The 22,500-nt window shown below is 35.2% G+C and overlaps 1 protein-coding gene across 1 annotated transcript in view; it reads left to right on the forward strand.

Moving 5' to 3' along the window:
* LOC144976675 (ubiquitin carboxyl-terminal hydrolase CYLD-like) overlaps positions 1 to 19,444 on the forward strand; it is a 37,266-nt gene extending 17,822 nt beyond the window's left edge. The window contains exons 6-17 of the mRNA XM_078921012.1: positions 750 to 870; positions 2,187 to 2,347; positions 2,947 to 3,088; positions 6,692 to 6,962; positions 8,064 to 8,155; positions 10,905 to 10,971; positions 11,954 to 12,074; positions 13,726 to 13,834; positions 14,886 to 15,001; positions 16,525 to 16,777; positions 19,070 to 19,278; positions 19,319 to 19,444. Coding sequence (XP_078777138.1) covers positions 750 to 870; positions 2,187 to 2,347; positions 2,947 to 3,088; positions 6,692 to 6,962; positions 8,064 to 8,155; positions 10,905 to 10,971; positions 11,954 to 12,074; positions 13,726 to 13,834; positions 14,886 to 15,001; positions 16,525 to 16,777; positions 19,070 to 19,257 — 1,641 coding nt within the window. The 3' untranslated portion in view covers positions 19,258 to 19,278; positions 19,319 to 19,444. The remainder of the gene's footprint in view (positions 1 to 749; positions 871 to 2,186; positions 2,348 to 2,946; positions 3,089 to 6,691; positions 6,963 to 8,063; positions 8,156 to 10,904; positions 10,972 to 11,953; positions 12,075 to 13,725; positions 13,835 to 14,885; positions 15,002 to 16,524; positions 16,778 to 19,069; positions 19,279 to 19,318) is intronic.
* Positions 19,445 to 22,500: the final 3,056 nt, after the last annotated feature.

The raw sequence follows: 22,500 nt of genomic DNA on the forward strand, positions 1-22,500 counted from the left end.
AGGATGAGAGACGCATGCGCACAACCAACACGACGTTCTCTCTCATATAACTTTTCCGCCGGTGACGTCACAGACTATGGGTGATGTCCAATCAAGGGACGCTACTCTTCCGCGAATCTCATTCCCTATAGTTAAGTCGATTGCTAATTCGTCACGGTGGCCTTCAACAATAACATTTATTTAACATGTAAGATGTTGTATGGATATTGTACTATTTATAGCTGATGAATGTTGGTTACTGATTTTGAAATTTTTAAGTATGTAAGCAGGTATGGATATATGTTACAGTGAATGACATAATAAGTCAGATGATGAAAAGGTTTGAACTGAGATATTGCCAAGTTTAGTTCGAAGGTCAATTTTTAAGAATTATAAAAATGAGTTCTTGTCATAAATGATTAAATCAACCCTTTTAGTACATCTTCGGGAAATATCAAAGTTTAATTTCACTTCTAAATATTTTTTTACAGCTAGTCAAGTTGAAAAAGTATGAAATTTGAGAAAAGTTCCTGGATACCTTTCCCATACATCTGACCAGAACTTCTTGAAAAATCGCCCGATTTACTTCAAATAAAGAATAAAATGCTCTGGTGAGCGTATTCTTTCAGAAAATGCAAAATTTAAAAAAAAAAAAAATGCAAATCAAAAATTTTCACCTTTCGACTGATTGTGTCATGCACTGACACATATTTTAAAAAAAAATATAGAAATCAAAAAGTTTTTTTATTTAATCTCGTCATCATGAACAGAATAATAGATCAAGTCTTCCAGCCCAATTTAATCATCACACTGGATTCCTGGAGCCTGTCATGGGAGAAGTAAACGGAGCCAGTAGCCAGCCGCCAACGTATGACCAAGTCTATCCTCAAGGTTGGTTGGTGGATGAACTGGCAGTCTAGTATATGCAAATGTGCGGCTATGTGGTCTAGTGGTATGACACTCGCTTTCGGATCGGAAGGTCCAGGGTTCGAGCCTCGCACTCGGCGCATAGTTGAGTCCTTGGAAAAGGCTCTTTACTCACATTCTCTCACCGTACTCAGGTGTAAAATAAGTACCTGGCCGTTAACAGCGTTGTCTTTGTCCAAAAAATTGTAATATCGCCTAACAGGCGGCATGTCCCTCCTACATGTTAAATGTTGCTGTTGACCAGGGACCCCTTGTAAAGCGCGTTGAGCACATTTAGTGGATATTGCGCTATATAAAGCTCAATTATTTTTTATTTTTTAAATTATCTATTTACTATCCTCTTTTCATTCTATTTTGAAAAAGTGTTTATTAATCCCCCCAATGTATCAGTTTTCTATTTGGAAACCAATGTTAAATAAGATTATCGATATAACAAGATTCTTCATCTTCCGATCCTTTTTCTTCCTTTTTTTTTCTTCTTCTTCTTCTTCTTCTTCTTCTTCTTCTTCTTCTTCTTCTTCTTCTTCTTCTTCTTCTTCTTCTTCTTCTTCTTCTTCTTTTCTTCTTCTTCTTCTTCTTCTTCTTCTTCTTCCTCTTCTTCTTCTTCTTCTTCTTCTTCTTCTTCTTCTTCTTCTTCTTTCTTCTTCTTCTTCTTTCTTCTTCTTCTTCTTCTTCTTCTTCTATATCTCTATCTTTTTTTTTTTTTATCTTTTACTTCCTCTTTTCATTCTATTTATTTTTATTTCCCTCCAATTATCTTTTCTATTTCCTTTTATCTATCTTTTCAAGTTCTTCATCTTCTCTTTCTTCTTCTTTTCCTTTCTTCTTCTTCTTCTTCTTCTTCTTCTTCTTCTTCTTCTTCTTCTTCTTCTTCTTCTTCTTCTTCTCTTCTTCTTCTTCTTCTTCTTTCTTCTTCTCTTCTTCTTCTTCTTCTTCTTCTTCTTCTTCTTCTTCTTCTTCTTCTTCTCTTTCTTCTTCTTCTTCTTCTCTCTTCTCCTTTCTTCTCTTCTTTATATAAAATAAAAATAATAATAATAATTATTATTATTATTATTATTATTATTATTATTATTATTATTATTATTATTATTATTATTATTATTATTATTATTATTTATTATTATTATTATATTATTATTATTATTATTATATTATTATTATATATTATATTATTATTATTATTATTATTATTATTATTATTATTATTATTATTATTATTATTGTTATCACCACCATCATCATCATCATCTTTATAATTATTATAATCATTTTGTTCGCAGGGAGATCCTCCCAATCTTCTTCCAACGGGCTGAACCCCGACCCAGGCCTTACAATAGGATGCATGGTAGAGGTTCGGGCCAAGCCCCCCTTGTATGGGATCATCAGGTGGATTGGCATCACGGAAAACACGTCAAACAGACTCATTGCTGGAGTGGAATTGGTAGGAAGTCTTGGAATTTGAAATGTTAAACAAAACAAAAAAAAAACAGACTCATTGCTGGAGTAGAATTGGTAGGAAGTCTTGGAATTTGAAATGTTAAACAAAACAAAACAAAAAAAAAAAAAAACAACAAAGAAAATTTAACAAACAAAAAAAATCTATTTTTTATTAACTTAAACATTATCTGTTTCTTTTTAAAAAAAAGTAATAAACAAAAATTAATAGAACAGCTTGAAAAAAAAAAAGAAAAAAATATCAAACACTGAACGTTTCTAGCTCAAATCTCTTCTTCAGCCAACCACAAAAAACAAAACAAAAAATGACCGGAGGTGCCAGACGTTGCTTTTTAAACTGGATTTCATTTCCACGACTACCAAATTTTCATGTTATTTTTCTAGTTCTGCTCTAACTAACCCACCCGTGATTATTATTATTATTATTATTATTATTATTATTATTATTATTATTATTATTATTATTATTATTATTATTATTATTATTATACATCACTTTCTGTCAGTACTATGCATTCTTTTTTTTTACCTTCAGATTTCCTTTTTTTAAATTTTTTTATTTTATTTATTGTTTTATTCTTCCAGGAACAGGACAATAGTATTGGGACAGACGGCGTCTTTAAAAATGTACGCCTCTTCACTTGCAAACCAGGCAGGGCTTTATTTGTTCCCCTAAAAAATTGTCTAAGAGACAGACGGTATCGGAATTCTCCTGAAATGACCACCGGTTAGTGTAAAATATTTTGAGGATTATTGGCGATTTATTTAGTTAAACATTTTAAAGGATCTGTTCTATAAATAAATACAAAATAAAATCCCTTTAGGTAGCCCAGAACGATGCTGCCAGGCTGATTTTTAGAAAGAGGAGAAATCAATCTGCATCGTGTTTGCAGACCTGCCAACTACTACGAAAAAGTCATAAAAATACGACTTTTTGGCTTCAACAATAGAAATAAATAGACATTTTTGATTCATTACAATGTGATAAAAAGAAAACTTTGGTGCCACAAAGCATCTATTCAGGGTTTTGAAGACATATTTAATACTGATAAATGTAAAATATTAATTTGTAAAGTTAATTATAGTGACTTCTATTTCTTCTCTCTGAAAACTACGATTTTTTTACATTTCAAGTTGGCAGGTCTGGGTTTGCTAAGAGAACTCCACTGGCTTCCCGTTGAGAAATGTATAGAATATAAGATCTGTACTATTGTTTTTAAATCACTGCACTCTGATTGTCCTGGCTACATTAAAGAAATGCCTAAATTCTACGTCCCAGCCAGAAATCTGAGATCAAAGTCACATACTTGTGAAGCCAAAATTGGCGAGCATGCGTTTGAATATTTGGCACCCCTTATCTGGAACTCCCTTCATAGATATATCAGAGACAGAAATGATTGCAGAATTCTTTTTTAAAAAAAACCACCTTAAACTGTTTCCTTTTAATGTAACCCTGTAAAATTATATTGCTTTGTTTCATAATGAATGTTTGAGTGGTTGTATGTTTGAGTGAAAGTTGCCTTATTACTGTTAAGCGCTTTGAGCTTGTTGATATACGGGGTAAGGCGCTACATAAAAACCATATACTATTATTATTATTATTATTATTATTATTATTATTATTATTATTATTATTATTATTATTATTATTATTATTATTATTATTATTATTATAATTATTATTATTATTATTGTTATTATTATTGTTATTATTATTGTTATTATTATTATTATTATTATTATTATTTATTATTATTATTATTATTATTATTATATTATTATTATTATTATTATATTAAGTACCACAATATAAAAAATAATAGCCCTTTGGAGCTGTAAAGTGGTTGAAATTCAGTTTGTCTTGGTCTTTCCAGTGTTGGTTGAACAGACGCTTAAATCAAAATTACCGGATTTTTCATTCCATTCTACCGATCTGTTTTATCATCTCATCTCCCATTCATGCCTGGTATTTTTAGAATGGTTATGTTGGAAAAGAAATTTAAAATTGTCTGGTGAAACAGTTAGTTTTATGTCTTAAAACTGGACCTCTGAAGTGTAAAATAGTATTTTTTTTGTTTTTTTTTTTTAATTTAAAAAAGTTTTAATGTGTGTCTAGGTGGTCTAGTGAAATAACACTCACCTTTGCATTGGAAGGTGCAGGTTTGGAATATCGCTCTGAGCGACTTTTTCCCACTTTACTCAGGTGTAAAATGAGTACCTGTTTTTGACAGTGTTGTCTCTGTCTGAAAAAAAAAGAACAAACTGTAATATTGCCTAACAGGCGTCATGTCTTGTCCTGTATGTTAAATGTTGCTGTTATCTTGAGGCCCTATGTAAAGCGCTTTGAGCATGTTTAGTGGATATTGCGTGGTATAAGAGCTCAATGTTTTTTTTTTTTTAATTTAATTTACAAAGCTCTTTGATATCATCACTTATCCTTTGGGATAATTCTATAGTCATTGATTATCATCTCTGAAAGGTCTGGGTGGGGATCCTGACCTCCCATAGTGGGCAGGGAGGTACATGCTGTGTCTTCTATCCCCCCCATACCCGTTTCCCAATTGTTTCCTGTCATTGTCTTGGAATGAGATTACTTAGTTTTGTTCTGACCCTGGCCGGAGTTCCTTGGCTGGGAGGGAAACAGATGAATGTATAGTTATGGATTTTGGAGATGCTATTTTTTTCATTGTAAATCATCTCTCTGTTATGCATTGTATTATGTTTAGTTTACATATTATATAATATGATTGGTAAACATTTGAGTGTATTTCTCTTAGTTGGGACCTGTGCTTGTGTCTGGGTGAGACTTTTAGGTGATCTCAAACTAAGTACATTGGTGGTATGCTCTTGGAATCTACATCTGATCCCTATTTGTTCCCAGTTCCCCTATCTCTTACTTTTTCTTGGGTGCTTTAATTGTAATTCTATAACTTTTTACTATCCCATTTTCTTCCTTTTTACTGGCGCTGATATAACCTAAATGTGTTGCAAGCGCCGTAAACCCTTAAAAACAAAAAAAACATTCTCTGAAAGGTCAGGCAGGGGCTTGCAGGAATGCTTGGTCAGGGATAGTGTGAATGCATAGGGGTTGGCAGGAATGATTAGGTAGGGTTGACAGGGATGTTTAGGTAGGGGATGGCAGGGATGTTTAGGTAGGGGTCGACAGGGATGCTTAGGTAGGGGATGGCAGGGGTGTTTAGGTAGGGGATGGCAGGAATGATTAGGTAGGGTTGACAGGGATGTTTAGGTAGGGGTTAACAGGGATGCTTAGGTAGGGGATGGCAGGGATGTTTATTTAGGGTTGGCAGGAATGTTTAGGTAGGGGATGGCAGGGATGTTTAAGTAGGGGATGGCATGAATGTTTAGTTAGTGGCTGGCAGGAATGTTTAGGTAGGGGATGGCAGGAATGTTTAGGTAGGGGATGGCAGGGATGTTTAGTAGGGGATGGTAGGGATGTTTAGTTAGGGTTGACAGGAACGTTTAGGTAGGGGATGGCATGGATCTTTACGTAGGGGATGGCATGAATGTTTAGGTAGTGGCTGGCAGGAATGTTTAGGTAGGGGATGGCAGGAATGCTTAGGTAGGGGATGGCAGGGATGTTTAGATAGGGGATGGCAGGGATATTTAGATAGGGGATAATAGGAATGTTTAGGTAGGGGATAGCAGGAATGTTTAGATAGGGGATGGCAGGGATGTTTAGTTAGGGTTGGTAGGAATGATTAGGTAGGGGATGGCAGGGATGTTTAGGTAGGGGATGGCAGGAATCTTTAGGTAGGGGATGGCAGGGATGTTTAGGTAGGGGATGGCAGGAATGTTTAGGTAGGGGATGGCAGGAATGTTTAGGTAGGGGTTGATAGGAATGTTTAGGTAGGGGATGGCAAGGAATGTTTAGGTAGGTGATGGCAGGAATATTTAGGTAGGGTTGACAGGAATGTTTAGGTAGGGGATGGCAGGGATGTTTAGATAGGGGATAATAGGAATGTTTAGATAGGGGATGGCAGGAATGTTTAGATAGGGGATGGCAGGGATGTTTAGATAGGGGATGGCAGGGATGTTTAGATAGGGACTGACAGGAATATTTAGATAGGGACTGACAGAAATATTTACGAAGGGGTTGGCAGTATTTCTCAATGCTATATGAAAGAATTGATTTATTAAATATATTAAGAAAATTATTTGTTGTTTGCTTTTTATCCCCCCTGTTGCTTACTCTAACTGCCAACTCTTCGATTTCCCGGCACTATGGATTGGCAGCTCTGTCCCCTGCATTAGTTAGGTCAATCAAATTAGTCCCTCCAAAGGCACTGACATTACCATCAATCCCAAACAGGTGTGGGCGGCATTGAGTCCCCCGATGTACCGGGTGACATTCCCATCCCAGACGTACTCACCGACAACGATCTCCAACTAATCTGCGGCAAGAACAAAGGCATCCAAGGGCACCACAATTCCTGCTACCTCGACTCCACGCTGTTCTCCATGTTCTATTTCGCCAATGTCTTCGATTCCATTTTCAACAGACCCCCCAAACCAGATGACCTACCCGAATACACGTTAGTGCAGAAAGTGTTGAAGGAAGGCATTGTTAACCCGCTTAGGAAGTAAGTGTGGAATTAAGTTATTTTCACTTTTGGCAAAGGTCCAGGTGATACTGATCTTTTTATTGGATAAATAAATAAAAATGAAATTCCCTTTATTCATCATCCCATCGGGGAAATTTTTCTTAAGGGTCTATTCCAAGGGAAAACTAAAATAACCTAGGCGTCAGCACTGTATAATATTTTGTTTACATATTATATATACGACTTGTAAACATTTGAGTGTATTTCTCTCAGTGGGGACATGTGCTTGTGTCTGGATGAGACTTTGAAAGTGATCTCAAACTAAGTACTTTGATAGTGTGCTCTTGGACTCTACACCTGTTTCCTATTTGAACCAATTCCCCTTTGTCTTACCTTTTCTTGTGTGCTTTAATTGTAATTCTAGAACTTTTTACTATCCCATTTTCTCCATTTTTACTGGCGCTGACATGACCGTAAATGTGTTGTGTTGCAAGCGCCGAAAAACCCTTAAAACAAAACAAACAGCAAGAGAATTATTGTGTGCTGATAATTAGTTACGTCAATGTCTTGCTCTTTGCTTAGGATGGAATTATCAGATTGCTTAAGTGTTGCCGTGGTAGATTTGGTTACAAATACTGCACTGCCATGACAACTGGTGAGATTTATATCTGTCATAACGTTGTTATAAGCCTGGTAATATATCATGATAATCTAGCCTTTCTTCTAAATTACATTCATGGTTACTAGTTTTTCTAGTTATTTTTTTTTTTTGGTATGTTTAATGGCAAAGATCAGTTAAATTATAAAAACCTGGCATAATCAACCAGATGTGAAATCCCCGACTGATTTATCTGGTACATTGCTAATGATGATGATGATAATGATAATAATAATAATAATAATAATAATAATAATAATAATAATAATAATAATAATAATAATAATAATAATAATAATAATAATAATAATAATAATAAATTATAATGATGATGATGATGATGATGATGATGATGGGGTAAATAGAATTTTATCTGTTTATTAAGTATAAGAAGTCTAGTCTTTTACTGATCTAATACTTATTTTTGGTATTGTTCTACATAATGATTGCCAACCCGCTCACATCTTGTCTTCTTCCTTCAGACATAACTACGTAGCGTCTAATAATGTATGGAAACTTAGGACATTGCTGGATAAGCTGGGTACTGTTGAAGGAATGTTAGGAGAAGAAAAAGGTAAGTAGTTGGAATTTTTTTTTTTTAATGTCTGGAAAAATGGAGATTTTAAACATTTATTTAATTTGTGCTGTTCGGGTCCATAAAAATATCCCCCCCACCCCGCCCCAACCAAATCTTTTATAAATTGTCCCAACTTGTGAACAAAATCAGCTAGATTACCAAATTAATATTTTGTGTGTTATGGAGATAGATTTGATTTAGTTGTAAGTGTTGTGAAGACGATATATTTTTGGTTGTATTTTAAGTCCTATTTCCGGCCTTATATATACTATTATGTTCCTTCTGTGGGTTGTTTTAATGCATTGTGCACAGTTTCCTCTGTCCGTCCATACTCTGTTTATGGGGGTCCCGATAGCTCAGTAGAGCACTCACTTCACACACAAAGGGAATGAGATCGATCCCGGGCCGGGTGCAATTGAGACTTTTATTTTTGGACCCCCCCCCCCCCCCCCCCCCCCCCCCTGTCCACCCAGCAGTGATTGGGTAGCCGAGTCTGTTTAGATCTGGCAGACAGTACTCTCCTATCAAAAGAATAGCGTATGCCCGCTTCAGGCTATAGAAATCGGTAGAACCTCTGGATTCATGGGCTCTGAAAGACTACATGGGTGCAAGAGTGCCGGCCGATTGGATTACCGAAAAAAAAGGGCGCTGGCTTTTTTCGATTTGGATTTGATTGATTGATTAAAAAAAAATTTTTTTTTGGTTAAAATTGTGCAACTTGTGACAAGAAACTTAACAAATTACTGCATTACAACCTTTGGATTAAACATACAATTGTGAACTACTATTATGAAGACTAGATGCTGAGAACAAGACTCAATGAGTCGTAATCTTGCGGTTTCAGATAATGTCTGGTCATAGTAGACTTGCAGTCTTTTTTTCAGATTATATGTCTGGTCATACGTAGACTTGCAGGCTTTTTCAGATTATATGTCTGGTCATACGTAGACTTGCAGGCTTTTTCAGATTATATGTCTGGGTCATACGTAGACTTGCAGGCTTTTTCAGATTATATGTCTGGTCATACGTAGACTTGCAGGCTTTTTCAGATTATATGTCTGGTCATACGTAGACTTGCAGGCTTTTTCAGATTATATGTCTGGTCATACGTAGACTTGCAGGCTTTTTCAGATTATATGTCTGGTCATACGTAGACTTGCAGGCTTTTTCAGATTATATGTCTGGTCATACGTAGACTTGCAGGCTTTTTCAGATTATATGTCTGGTCATACGTAGACTTGCAGGCTTTTTCAGATTATATGTCTGGTCATACGTAGACTTGCAGGCTTTTTCAGATTATATGTCTGGTCATACGTAGACTTGCAGGCTTTTTCAGATTATATGTCTGGTCATACGTAGACTTGCAGGCTTTTTCAGATTATATGTCTGGTCATACGTAGACTTGCAGGCTTTTCAGATTATATGTCTGGTCATACGTAGACTTGCAGGCTTTTTCAGATTATATGTCTGGTCATACGTAGACTTGCAGGCTTTTTCAGATTATATGTCTGGTCATACGTAGACTTGCAGGCTTTTTCAGATTATATGTCTGGTCATACGTAGACTTGCAGGCTTTTTCAGATTATATGTCTGGTCATACGTAGACTTGCAGGCTTTTTCAGATTATATGTCTGGTCATACGTAGACTTGCAGGCTTTTTCAGATTATATGTCTGGTCATACGTAGACTTGCAGGCTTTTTCAGATTATATGTCTGGTCATACGTAGACTTGCAGGCTTTTTCAGATTATATGTCTGGTCATACGTAGACTTGCAGGCTTTTTCAGATTATATGTCTGGTCATACGTAGACTTGCAGGCTTTTTCAGATTATATGTCTGGTCATACGTAGACTTGCAGGCTTTTTCAGATTATATGTCTGGTCATACGTAGACTTGCAGGCTTTTTCAGATTATATGTCTGGTCATACGTAGACTTGCAGGCTTTTTCAGATTATATGTCTGGTCATACGTAGACTTGCAGGCTTTTTCAGATTATATGTCTGGTCATACGTAGACTTGCAGGCTTTTTCAGATTATATGTCTGGTCCATGGGATTTACGTAGACTTGCAGGCTTTTTCAGATTATATGTCTGGTCATACGTAGACTTGCAGGCTTTTTCAGATTATATGTCTGGTCATACGTAGACTTGCAGGCTTTTTCAGATTATATGTCTGGTCATAAGTAGACTTGCAGGCTTTTTCAGATTATATGTCTGGTCATACGTAGACTTGCAGGCTTTTTCAGATTATATGTCTGGTCATACGTAGACTTGAGGCTTTTCAGATTATATGTTGGTCTACTAGACTTGCAGGCTTTTCAGATTAATGTCTGGTCATACGTAGACTTGCAGGCTTTTTCAGATTATATGTCTGGTCATACGTAGACTTGCAGGCTTTTTCAGATTATATGTCTGGTCATACGTAGACTTGCAGGCTTTTTCAGATTATATGTCTGGTCATAAGTAGACTTGCAGGCTTTTTCAGATTATATGTCTGGTCATACGTAGACTTGCAGGCTTTTTCAGATTATATGTCTGGTCATAAGTAGACTTGCAGGCTTTTTCAGATTATATGTCTGGTCATACGTAGACTTGCAGGCTTTTTGAGGTCTAGTTGCTTGCACCCATGAGATCACGATCTGTTTGACACGAAAAAAATAGTATAAGCTGTGGCTTCAAGGTCCCTATGGCTGTGAAGAGGACCACTTGTTCGTCACTTCAGCCGGCTTAAACTTTTCTCATTTCAGACGTAGAAGAATTTTTAAGTGCCCTCCTGTCACAGATTATGAAGGCCGATCCATTGCTTCATTTAAGGTGAGAAAAAAAAAAGAGAGAAATGGTTTTGACAATTAACATGTTCTTGTATGATGATTGCCACTATTGTAATTATAAATTTGTTTGGATTTTATTTGTTTCACCTTTCTCAGTATTGAATTTGTTGCTATATTGCATCTACTGTAGTCCTGGTCATGCCAGTATCTGACTGTATCCGTAAAAACAGTGAAGTGTTTGCATAGAGTTGATTTTTTAAAAATCCATTTAATTTTTAATAGATTTAGATACTTATTTTAAAAAAAAAAAAAAGAATTTTTCTAGGTTACCAAATTTAACATTTTTATCCCACTTGTGGATTTTGGTATGAGGGGAAAAGAATTCATTTCTATAAATAAATCAGTAAATAAATAGATAGATAAATAAATAAACATATGTTGTAAAATGAAACAGAAAATGACTTGATTTTATATGACTTAATAACCCTGTACACTCTAAGATAGGGGGCTATAGATTTTATATATTTATATAATTCTTTTTTTTTTTTTGTTTTTTGTTTTTTTTAACTCTTTTAAAAATTTTAATTTTTTTATTTTTATTTTTTATTTTAAGGTCAATATACCTATACCTGTTTATTGTCGTATTTAAAAGACGGAGATAATTCTAAATTGGCAAAGCAACGACAAACATTGGGTGTCTCCCATTCCTGAGGTTAAAAAAACTTTTTTAGAAAATTCATTTCTAGGTTTTCTAAGTTGAGAAAAATTACATCGACTGTACAGCATCTTAGAATAATGATGAATGATTTAAAAAAAAAAAAAAAATGGGATTGTTGCAAAGTTGAGCTAAATTACAATTTCTCTCATTCGGAAATGAAAATCTTGTATTGTTGATAGGGTTTGATTAGAAATAGAAAGTAATTTCAATTTTAAATTTGAACAGACTAAATGCGTTTTCCGTCTAATATAATGCCATGATTTCATCAATTGTTTTGGGTTTGTTATTTTGTTTTTTTTTTTTTCAGTACGGGAGAGGATGCCTATTTTTATCAATTGTTCATGGAGAAGGATGAAAAACTACTGCTGCCATCAACACAGAATCTTGTGGAACTCTCTTTTTTACAGGGGAATGTCAAATTAAAACAAGTAATTGATTTGTGTCTTTATTTTGAATGTTGTGATATACAGAAATAATATGTCATTAACATGTCAATGTCTAACATTAGATTTATGGTTTATTCTGAAAAATTTTGGTAGAAAATAGGGTAAACAAAATTGTATATAACAACTACAAAAAAAGAACAAAGTACTTAACATGGAACGTTTCGGGCTCAAAACCCTTTCTTCAGCCAACAACAAAAATCATTGAAAACATAAATACTGGTTAATCTGGATTTTTTGTACTGTATTTATGCTTTTATTGTTTTTTTTGTTGTTATTGACTGAAGAAGGGTTTTGAGCCTCAAACGTTCCGTATTTGGTATTTTGTTCTGTTTTTAAGCTGTTATGTTAAGATTTATTTATTACTTTTTACAGTCCATAGCTTCTAGCAGCTAGTTATCACTTTGACTATAGAAAACGGGATAGGACAGCTATAATTACTATAAGGCTTGCCACTCATATTCCTTGGCAATGGTTCGGGCATGTCTGTCGCAGACCTGACGAAAAACTGATAAGAAAAGCTCTACGATGGACACCCCAAGGCAAGGGGAAGCGAGGCTGCCCCAAGGAGACTTGGAGATGTACCGTAGAGGGGGACCACCTAAAATAGAGAGGTCTGTCTGTCCCTCGAGATGACCCCAAAAATAGCTGATGACAGGACTAGGTGGAGATCACTTGCATCGCCTCAAGTGCCAGCAGGCACGGAGAGGATTGAGTGAGTGAATAAGTGACTCATATTCCTTAAGACTATTTCTGATACGTGACATTTTCACACTGTACCTGACATTAGCAAGAAATGCATTCGAATTGTAAAGAAATGGATGAGTGAAGTGAGGGCGGACTGAAGCTGAATGATGATAGGACATCGGCAGGTTTCGTATGTGGAGAACACGTCAAGGAGAATCATTTAAATAAACTTTAGTGCTGGAAAATGCCTCCATTCGGATTGTTGACAAGGTGAAATACTTGGGACACAATTTTGTGGTTTGATTGCGGATGGAGCAAAAGGCTAACTCACTCAACCCTAACACCGACTATATCCGTAGTATACACGGGGTTACATATACCCCATGCCCATTTAATTACATTTTTCTGAGACAAATTATAGGCGTAGTATCAAAGCTAATGTTCTTAATTTTTATATGTTAATGGTAGTTGAATAAAACCATCTATGTACATGCTCATATTTAATACATTTCTTCCAATTTTGAAAAGTAGCAAAAATCTCTAGGATTGAGTGAGTTAATCAATCCGTTGGTGAAATCTCTTTTACTTTCAATTATAAAAAATTGCTTCCATTACATCAGGACTGCTTCTATCTACAATAAATTTCCAGTCACTCATACCATAGGGGAAATTTCTCTCTAGGGTCTATTCCAAGGGAAGACTGGAATAAACCAGGGCATCAGCCGCAGTGCACAGCTGCAATTTGTGGCTAGGCCGAGATGACTTGCTCAAGGCCACACAGCGTAGTAATGTTATGCATGCTTTTTGTTGGTTTTTGTTTGTTGCTTTTATTTTGATTTTCAATGGAAAACATTGAAGTCTGTTGTTGATGAGTATAGAGTTTTTTTGTTTGTTTGTTTTTTTGTTTTTTTTTTTTAATGCTTTTTATTTTTTTTAATTTTTTGTTCAGGTGCCTGCATGTCTCATGATCCAAATGCCACGGTTTGGAAAAGATTATAAAATGTTTCGTCGTATTGTGCCAAGTTTACAACTAGATATAACAGATATCCTAGAAAATGGTAAGTAGGCCTAAAATATAATTTTATTTTTTGATCTTTCATATCCTAGATTCCACCCTTTGCCTTTTAAAAACAAAAATTTATTTTATATTCTAAAGATGTAGTCGATATTGATCATACTTTGTATTAACTCACTCAACCCTAACACCGACTATATCCGTAGCATACCCAGGGTTACTTTAACCCCATGACTATTCATTACATTTTTCTGAGACAAATTATAGACGTAGTATCAAAGCTAATGTTTTTAGCTTTTACATGTTAATGATAGTTGAATAAAACTATATATATGTACATGCTCATTTGTAACACATTTTTGTCCAATTTCGAAAAGTATCAAAAATCTCTTGGATTGAGTGAATTAATCGGTCTGTACAAATATTATTTTCTTTGCAAAATAGATCATAATAATTTTATTGATATTTTTTTCAAAGATAATTTCATTTGAACCACCTATAAACGTTCATGGTTACACATAGTTTTGTGTGTTGGCCTGTTATACTTCCGAATAAAATGTTGTGAGCTCCTTAGCTAAAGCGCATACTATATCAGAGCTGCCAACCTACTGCAAAAAATGCGGAATTGTATGCATTTTCAGCAATTATACGCTTGTACGCATTTCCCCCAAGATTGTACCCACTTTCAGTGTACAGAGTCACTACAGTTTTCTTTAGTTGTAATTCATATTATTACTAGCCTATTGAGAAACCTTGGTGACCAAGTGGATGTTCATATATTTTTTTGACCAATTATGATCTTCATGCTGGGAGGTAGAATTCTGAAAGGATTGGATTATAGTCTTGGGAACATCATCATTGCTGCAATTGAGCTTGTGCGGTGTGACTTTATGTAAGTATACCTTCCTCTTACTTTCACAATGGTTAGTTTCCGTTGATTTCAGGATTGTACCCATTTTTATGAAATCTCCCCCATTTTGAAGTCCCATTGTACACATTCTAATCAGATGGGGGTTGGCAGCTCTGCTGTATATCTTTACTCTGGCTTTACTAACACTCTTCCATTGTTTTTGTATTTTTTTTTATCCCTAAAGCTCCCCGGGACTGTATTGTATGTGGTGATTTGGCCACCTGGGAATGTAAGAATTGCTATCAGGTTCATGGCTTGGGACTGAATGCTACAGCTTTCTGTGATAAATGTAAATCCAAAGTGAGTAAAAAGCACAACATGAGTTTGTTAGAATCTCTCTCTCTCACTCATTCATATTCATTCTCTCTCTCTCTTTACCTCTCTCTCTCTCTCTCTCTCTCTCTCTCTCTCTCTCTCTCTCTCTCTCTCTCTCTCTCTCTCTCTCTCTCTCTCTCTCTCTCTCTCTCTCTCTCTCTCTCTCTCTCTCTCTCTCTCTCTATTTATCTTTTCTCTCTCTCTCCCACTCTCTCATTTTCTCTCTCTACTGCTCTCTCTTTCTCTCTCTCTGTCTGTCTGTCTCTCTCTCTCTCTCTCTCTCTCTCTCTCTTTCTCTCTCTCTCACTCTTTCTCTTGCTCTCTTTCTCTCTCTCTCACTCTTTCTCTTGCTCTCTTTCTCTCTCTCTCTCTGTCTCTCTCTGTGTGTGTGTGTGAGTGTGTGTGTGTCTGTGTGTGTGTGTGTGTGTGATAAATATAAATCCAAAGTGATTAAAAAGGACAATTATTACTGAGAATTGAAAATTCGTAATTTTCCATAAAATTTTGTAGTTTCGTAATTGGTCATGAAATGTGTCTAAAATTCGTAAGATTACGAAAAATTCGTAAGATTTGACAGATATGCACTAACCTCATTTAGAGTGATTTTCATTCTAAGAGACATTTTGTTCTTTGTTCCTACATGAGGTCTGTGTAAATAATGGAAGTGTGTCATTGAGCTTTTAAAAAATTGAGCTTTTATATAGCGCAATATCCACTAAATGTGCTCAAAAGTGCTTTACAAGGGGTCCCTGGTCAACAACAACATTTAACATGTAGGACGGGACATGCCGCCTGTTAGGCGATATTACAATTTTCCGGACAAGGACAACGCTGTTAACGGCCAGGTACTCATTTTACACCTGAGTATGGTGAGAGAATGTGAGTAAAGAGTCTTTTCCAAGGACTCAACTATGCGCCGAGCGCGAGGCTCGAACCCAGGACCTTCCGATCCGAAAGCGAGTGTCATACCACTAGACCACATAGCGTACATCCTATTTAAATTCTGATATTTATGAAATTCACCAACTACTGGGATGTGGATATTTTTTTTTTTGGGGACCAATAATACAACCTACCTGAAAACTTGACAAAAACTCATGGGCTAGGTATCTTCCTTTAACTCACTCAGCCCCAACACCGACTAAATCCGTAGTTTGCTCTGGTTACTTTTACCCCATGCCTATTTATTACATTTTTATGAGACAAATTATAGGCGTTGTATCAGAGCTAATGTTTCTCATTTCTTTCATGTTAATCGTAGTTGAATAAAATTATCTTTGTACATGCTCATTTTTATTACATTTTTTCCAATTTTGAAAAGTAGCGAAAAGTATCAAAAATCGGTGGAATCTCGTTTCTGAGCACTGGACTTCAGTACTATACAAAATTTCATGTAAATATACAGAAAATTACCAACCCTGTAAGATGATCGAATGAGTGAGTTAATTTATAAAAGCCAGTCTATTTTTCCCCTTTTTAAAATTTATTCTTTTCATTTCTATTTCCAGTCTCATCAACACTCATCTAGGAAGGATCATCGGCCTGACGTCATACCGAAAGGTCATTACTTTTCTTACCTCCAAACGCAGAAAGAGGAGAACAAGGACAAGGCAAATGAAGACACTGTCAGTTTACCCAAGGAGAAAATGGAGTTGTTTGCTGTGATTTGCATTCAGACGAGTCATTATGTGTCCTTTGTCAAGTGTGGACCCGGTTTGGATGCACCCTGGGTCTTCTTTGACTCCATGGCTGATAGGATAGGTAACCTCCATGTTTTCAGTAATGATTGAAGATTGACACAAACGTATATATATATAACTAACAAACCAAACTCATGTAACACACAGTCCTGACGATGGCTGATTAGACCTGAAACATTAATGTAGACTGTCTCAAACATTGTGGTAAATATTAAAATAATAATTCGCTCCATTACTACATGTCGAGCACTTTTCGTACCATATTTGTATCAAACACGATTCTATATATATATATATATCTATATTTATATATATATATATATATATATATATATATATATATATATATATATATATATATATATATATATATATAATATATATATACATACTTGGAAAAGGCTATTTACTCACATTCTCTCACTGTACTCAGGTGTAAAATGAGTACCTGGCCGTTAACAGCATTGTCTCTGTCCGGAAAAAATAGTAATATCGCCTAACAGGTGTCATGTTTCGTTCTACATAATGTTCAGTGTTTGCTGTTGGTCAGGGACCCTGTGTAAAGCACTTTGAGTACATTTTTATATAAATATATATAATTTTTGTTTGTTTGTTTGTTTTATTTGGCAACCCTGTAATAGATGGGTATCAATGATTACAAAATCTTAGTAATTTACCAGCCAGAGCTGCCAATAAATAAGAGACTCTCGCAGAGCTACAAATTTTTGCCTCCAACCTGAGAAATATAAAGATTTAGAATTCAATGAAACTCATTGAAAACGAAGTTCTGGTGCGAGAGCTAGTGCATATAAAGGAGTTTAGAGTATTATTTTAATGTATTAAGTCTCTCGAGTTCATATGCATAGAAAATCAAACACATTTGTTTGATTTTCAATTAGGGTGAACTAGAGAGAGTAGCCGAGTCAACTTAGGAATTTTTATGGTTAGTTATAATGTCCATATCTCAAGTAGGCATGTTTGACTTTTCCCCACTGAACTGAAGTTTTCATTAGTACCTTGCGATAGGCATTGGCTGTAGTTATAAGAGTGGTAGTTCACAAAGGGCATCTAACAGGTGACTTGTACTGCATGAAATATATATTTTGGTTTATATGGCTTGTTTTGGGGGGAAGTAAAGGGCAGTGAATCTGTGAAAATGTGATTTATTAATAATAATGATGATAATACAGTCGACTCCGCTTAATCGCACACCCTTGGGGGTTCGTGTCAGTGTGTCGGTTAAGCAGAGTGTGCGATTTATCCGAGAAGCTGAAAAAAAAAAGCATCTAAGCACCAACTATCATGTGCCATTTATGTAGGACCTTCTCCTCTGGGCTTACTAAGGGCTTGGGACCTTTATGTTCAAGACATGGCCTCATTTTTTTGGTTGTTTTTTTTCCATTTGTTTTTCACGCTTTATCGACAACAAAATGTGATGTTATTGTTAATAAGAGAATAGTAATCATGAAGCGTTGATTGCTTTTTATTCTGTGCAAACTGTTTATCAACCCTTGTCTCCAATGAGGCCAGTCATGGTTCATGCCGGTATTCCGGGTTCGCGATATCTCGAAGTCAAATACCTCCGGTTTCAGTGTTTTGAGTAAAATATAAGTTGGTTTTAAAATCAAATTAATTTCCTCATTGTGTCTATATGTTTGCTGTGTAATCATTTAATAATGGTATAAAAAACGGTGATGAAATAAGAGTGAAGCTTAGGCCGCATTTTCAGTAGGAACATTTTCAGGTTTGGCAAAGTGTCGAGATTTTAGTTTCAGGTTTCAGCACTTCTTCCTGCTGGCACCCACGAGGCCAGTGTTGGTATATATCATCATCTGCCAAGCATTATTCTTGGATAAAGTGGCGAATCGATCGAATCATTACTTTTTTGAGTATTTTTTAAATCTCCAGTCAAGATGGAATCAAGGTGTAGCGATTAAGCGGAGTGTTTATATAGCAAACATCTGCTTTTCGGGTAATGTGTAGCGTATAAGCGGAGTGTGCGATCAACGGATGTGCAATTAAGTGAAGTGAACTGTAATCATAATAATAATAATAATAATAATAATAATAATAATAATAATAATAATAATAATAATAATAATAATAATAATAATAATAATAATAATAATAATAATGATAATAATAATAATAATATTAATAATAATAATAATAATAATATAATAATAATGATAATAATAATGATAATAATAATAATAATAATAATAATAATAATAATAATAATAATAATAATAATAATAATAACAATAATAATAACATTAATAATGATAATCATGATATACATTTATAAGTATTCGCATTTGTATGATTTTTAATTTTTTTTTTTTAATTTCAGGAGAAAAAGGTGGCTACAATGTGCCTAAAGTTACTCATGTACCGCAAATGAAATCGTGGCTGTCGGAGACGAACTTAAACAATTTGAACGACGATGAGGACAAAGACTTACCGGAACATTTGAGACGACTGTTGTGTGATGGGTACATGTGTATGTATCAGTCGCTGGACGTCATGATGTTTCAATAACAGCTAATTGGTTATGAATAGGCTTAAATACTAATGAATAGGCTTAAATACTAATGAATAGGCTTAAATACTAATGAATAGGCTTAAATACTAATGAATAGGCTTAACTACACGCTATGGTTTGTGTAGATGATGGGTTTGAGATACACCATAACGTGTTTTGGTTAGTGAATATGATGGGTATGAGATACACCATAACAACACGTTTTGGTTAGTGAAGATGATGGGTATGAGATACACCATAACAACACGTTTTGGTTATTGAAGATGATGTGTATGAGATACACCATAACAACGCGCAATGGTTAGTGAATATGATGGGTATGATATTCACCATAACAACACGTTTTGGTTAGTGAATATGATGGGTATGAGATACACCATAACAACACGTTATGGTTAGTGAAGATGATGGGTATGAGATACACCATAACAACACGTTTTGGTTAGTAAATATGATGGGTATGAGATACACCATAACAACACGTTATGGTTAGTGAAGATGATTCACAAACATGGATGGCAAAAAAAAACCCCAACAAACACCTGAATGAATTCATCTTCATTCTATCTATAAATACAAGATGCCATACAAAACACAAAGACTCTGGAATCATCGGTCGTTGGATGTTGCAGAATCAGGATGCCTCCAAAATGTCGAAGATGTTGTGATTCAGCTTTTTCTCTCAGGGAAGTCCTAATTTTTTAGTTTGCGATTTAAATGACGTACATGAACGTACAGAGTCCAGTAGTTTCTGAGAGATCAATTTACCACTGATTGGTGTATTGCTGTCCCTTGGAACGAATCGATCCAATCATTACTATTTTGGAGTATTTTTAAAGATATTTTTCTCCCAATCAAGGTGTAGCGATTAAGCGGAGTGTTTATATAGAAAAAAAAAATCAGTTTTTCGGGAATATGTAGCGTATAAGCCGAGTGTGCGATTAAGCGGAGTGAACTGTTGTAATAATAATAATAATAATAATAATAATAATTTTAAATTACATGTATTCATGTGTTGTGTGTAGGAGAATAAAGCCTGCATAAGCTTTTAAGTTGCGCTTAACAAAGTGTTTAAAAAATGATGCCCTTCGGCCACGACGTCATAAGATATCGTTGCCTAGACATTCCACCAAGGAATTTAGAAAATTCATCAAACAAAGATGTCTGATGTCAACAGGAATCATCTGTGTCGTCCAGTTGAGCAAATTGTGTAACAAAGTTTTGTTTTTATGATTATAACATGGGTGCAAGAGTGCTGGCTACAGCCGGCCTGCCGGCCGATTGGATTGCCGAAAAAAACGTCGCCGGCTTTTTGCGATTTGCATTTGATTGATTTTTTTTTTTTTGTGCAACTTGTGACAAGAAACTTAACAAATTACTGCATTACAACCTTTGGATTGAACATACAACAATTGTGGACTACTATTATGAAGACTAGATGCTGAAAACAAGTCTTGAGAACAAGACTTCAAATGACGAGATAAGTCCGTGAATCTTGCAGGCTTTTTCAGATTATATGTCTGGTCATATGTAGACTTGCAGGCTTTTTGAGGTCCAGTTGCTTGCACCCATGTTATAAATATAAGCCGTGATATCGGATGGAAAACTTGGATGTGTGAAAAGAGTGGCCATTGGAACAAAGAAATAGAAAACAACCTGGACGTTGTCTGGATTCAACCTCGTGGCTCGAGTCATTTCATTACCGAGACATTTTGCCAAGAAAAAAGAAACAATGCATGATTGAAGAAGATATTTTAGCAGGTGAAGAATTGGTGAAGGGAATATGGCCATTTCTTCATTATGGTGATATTATTATATAATTTGAAATATTTAAAGCATAACTTTTCTTTTTTTTTTTTTTTTTGTCTTAAATTCTTGGTATAAAGTCATAGGAGTGCAGATTTGCCAACTACCATGAAAAATTCGTAGGATTAGGAAATTTTGCTGGGTGGGGATCTGGACATCCAATAGTGGGCAGGGAGGTACATGCTGTGTCTTCTATCCCCCCATACCCGTTTTCCAATTGTTTCCTGTCGTTGTCTTGGAATGAGATTACTTATTTTTGTCTTGACCCTGGGCGGAGCTCCTTGGCTGGGAGGGAAACAATCGAATGTATAGTTATAGTTTTGGGAGATGATTTTTTTTTCCCTTGTAAATCATCTCTCTGTTATGCATTGCATTATGTTTAGTTTACATATTATATTATTTGATTTGTATACATTTGAGTGTATTCCTCTTACTTGGGACCTGTGCTTGTGTCTGGATGAGACTTTTAGGTGATCTCAAAGTACTTTGACGGTGTGCTCTTGGAATCTACACCTGTTCCCTATTTGAACCAATTCCCCTTTGTCTCACCTTTTCTTTTGTGCTTTAAATGTAATTCTAGAACTTTTTACTATCCCATTTTCTTCCTTTTTACTGGCGCTGATATGACCTTAATGTGTTGCAAGCGCCGTAGAAACCCTTTAAAAAAAAAAGAAGGAAATTTTGGCTCCAATTTCAGAACTACATGAGCGTCTCCAAGTCATTAAAACTTATTGGAAATGTAACTTGATGCCAGACTACATCATTTTAAGGATTTTTGAAATGTTATTAAATCCTTGTGATGGTAAAATTGTTGATTGATAAAGTTAACTCACTCAACCCTAACACCGACTATATTCGTAATTTACCCAGGTTACTTTTACCCTATGCCTATTTACTACATTTTTCTGAGACAAATTATAGGCGTAGTATCAAAGCTAATGTTTTTAGTTTTTACATGTTAATGGTAGTTGAATATAACTATCTATGTACATGCTCATTTTTAATACATTTTTTCCAATTATGAAAAGTAACAAAAATCTCTAGGATTGAGTGAGTTAACAACAGCAACTACTAATTTTATCTCCTAAAATCTACGAATTTTTAGATTTTCAAGTAGGCAGTTGTGCAAGTGGCATAAATTTTGAATTCTAATAAGAATTGGTTGATTTCCCTCTCTTCATACTTTGTCCATCTTAGCTGTAACCATTTCTCTACTGTCACTTTTGGTTCCCTTCTTACTTACCTTGTCGCAGACTTTTGTGTGCATGTTAGTGTTCAAAGTGGCACAGAAGTGATTTTCAATCTCATTTGCTTGTTTGTTTCTAGGTATTTCTTGGTGTTTGCCCTTCTATTCCGAAAAGTGAGTGGAGCAGGCACTTATGTTGATAACAACAAGAAATGAAGCTAGTAGGAAAGTGCCAGAAGACAAGAGA

This window comes from Berghia stephanieae, chromosome 7 (assembly GCF_034508935.2).
Source record: "Berghia stephanieae isolate SIO BIC M18660-M18661 chromosome 7, UCSD_Bste_1.3, whole genome shotgun sequence".
Lineage (NCBI taxonomy): Eukaryota > Metazoa > Mollusca > Gastropoda > Nudibranchia > Aeolidiidae > Berghia > Berghia stephanieae.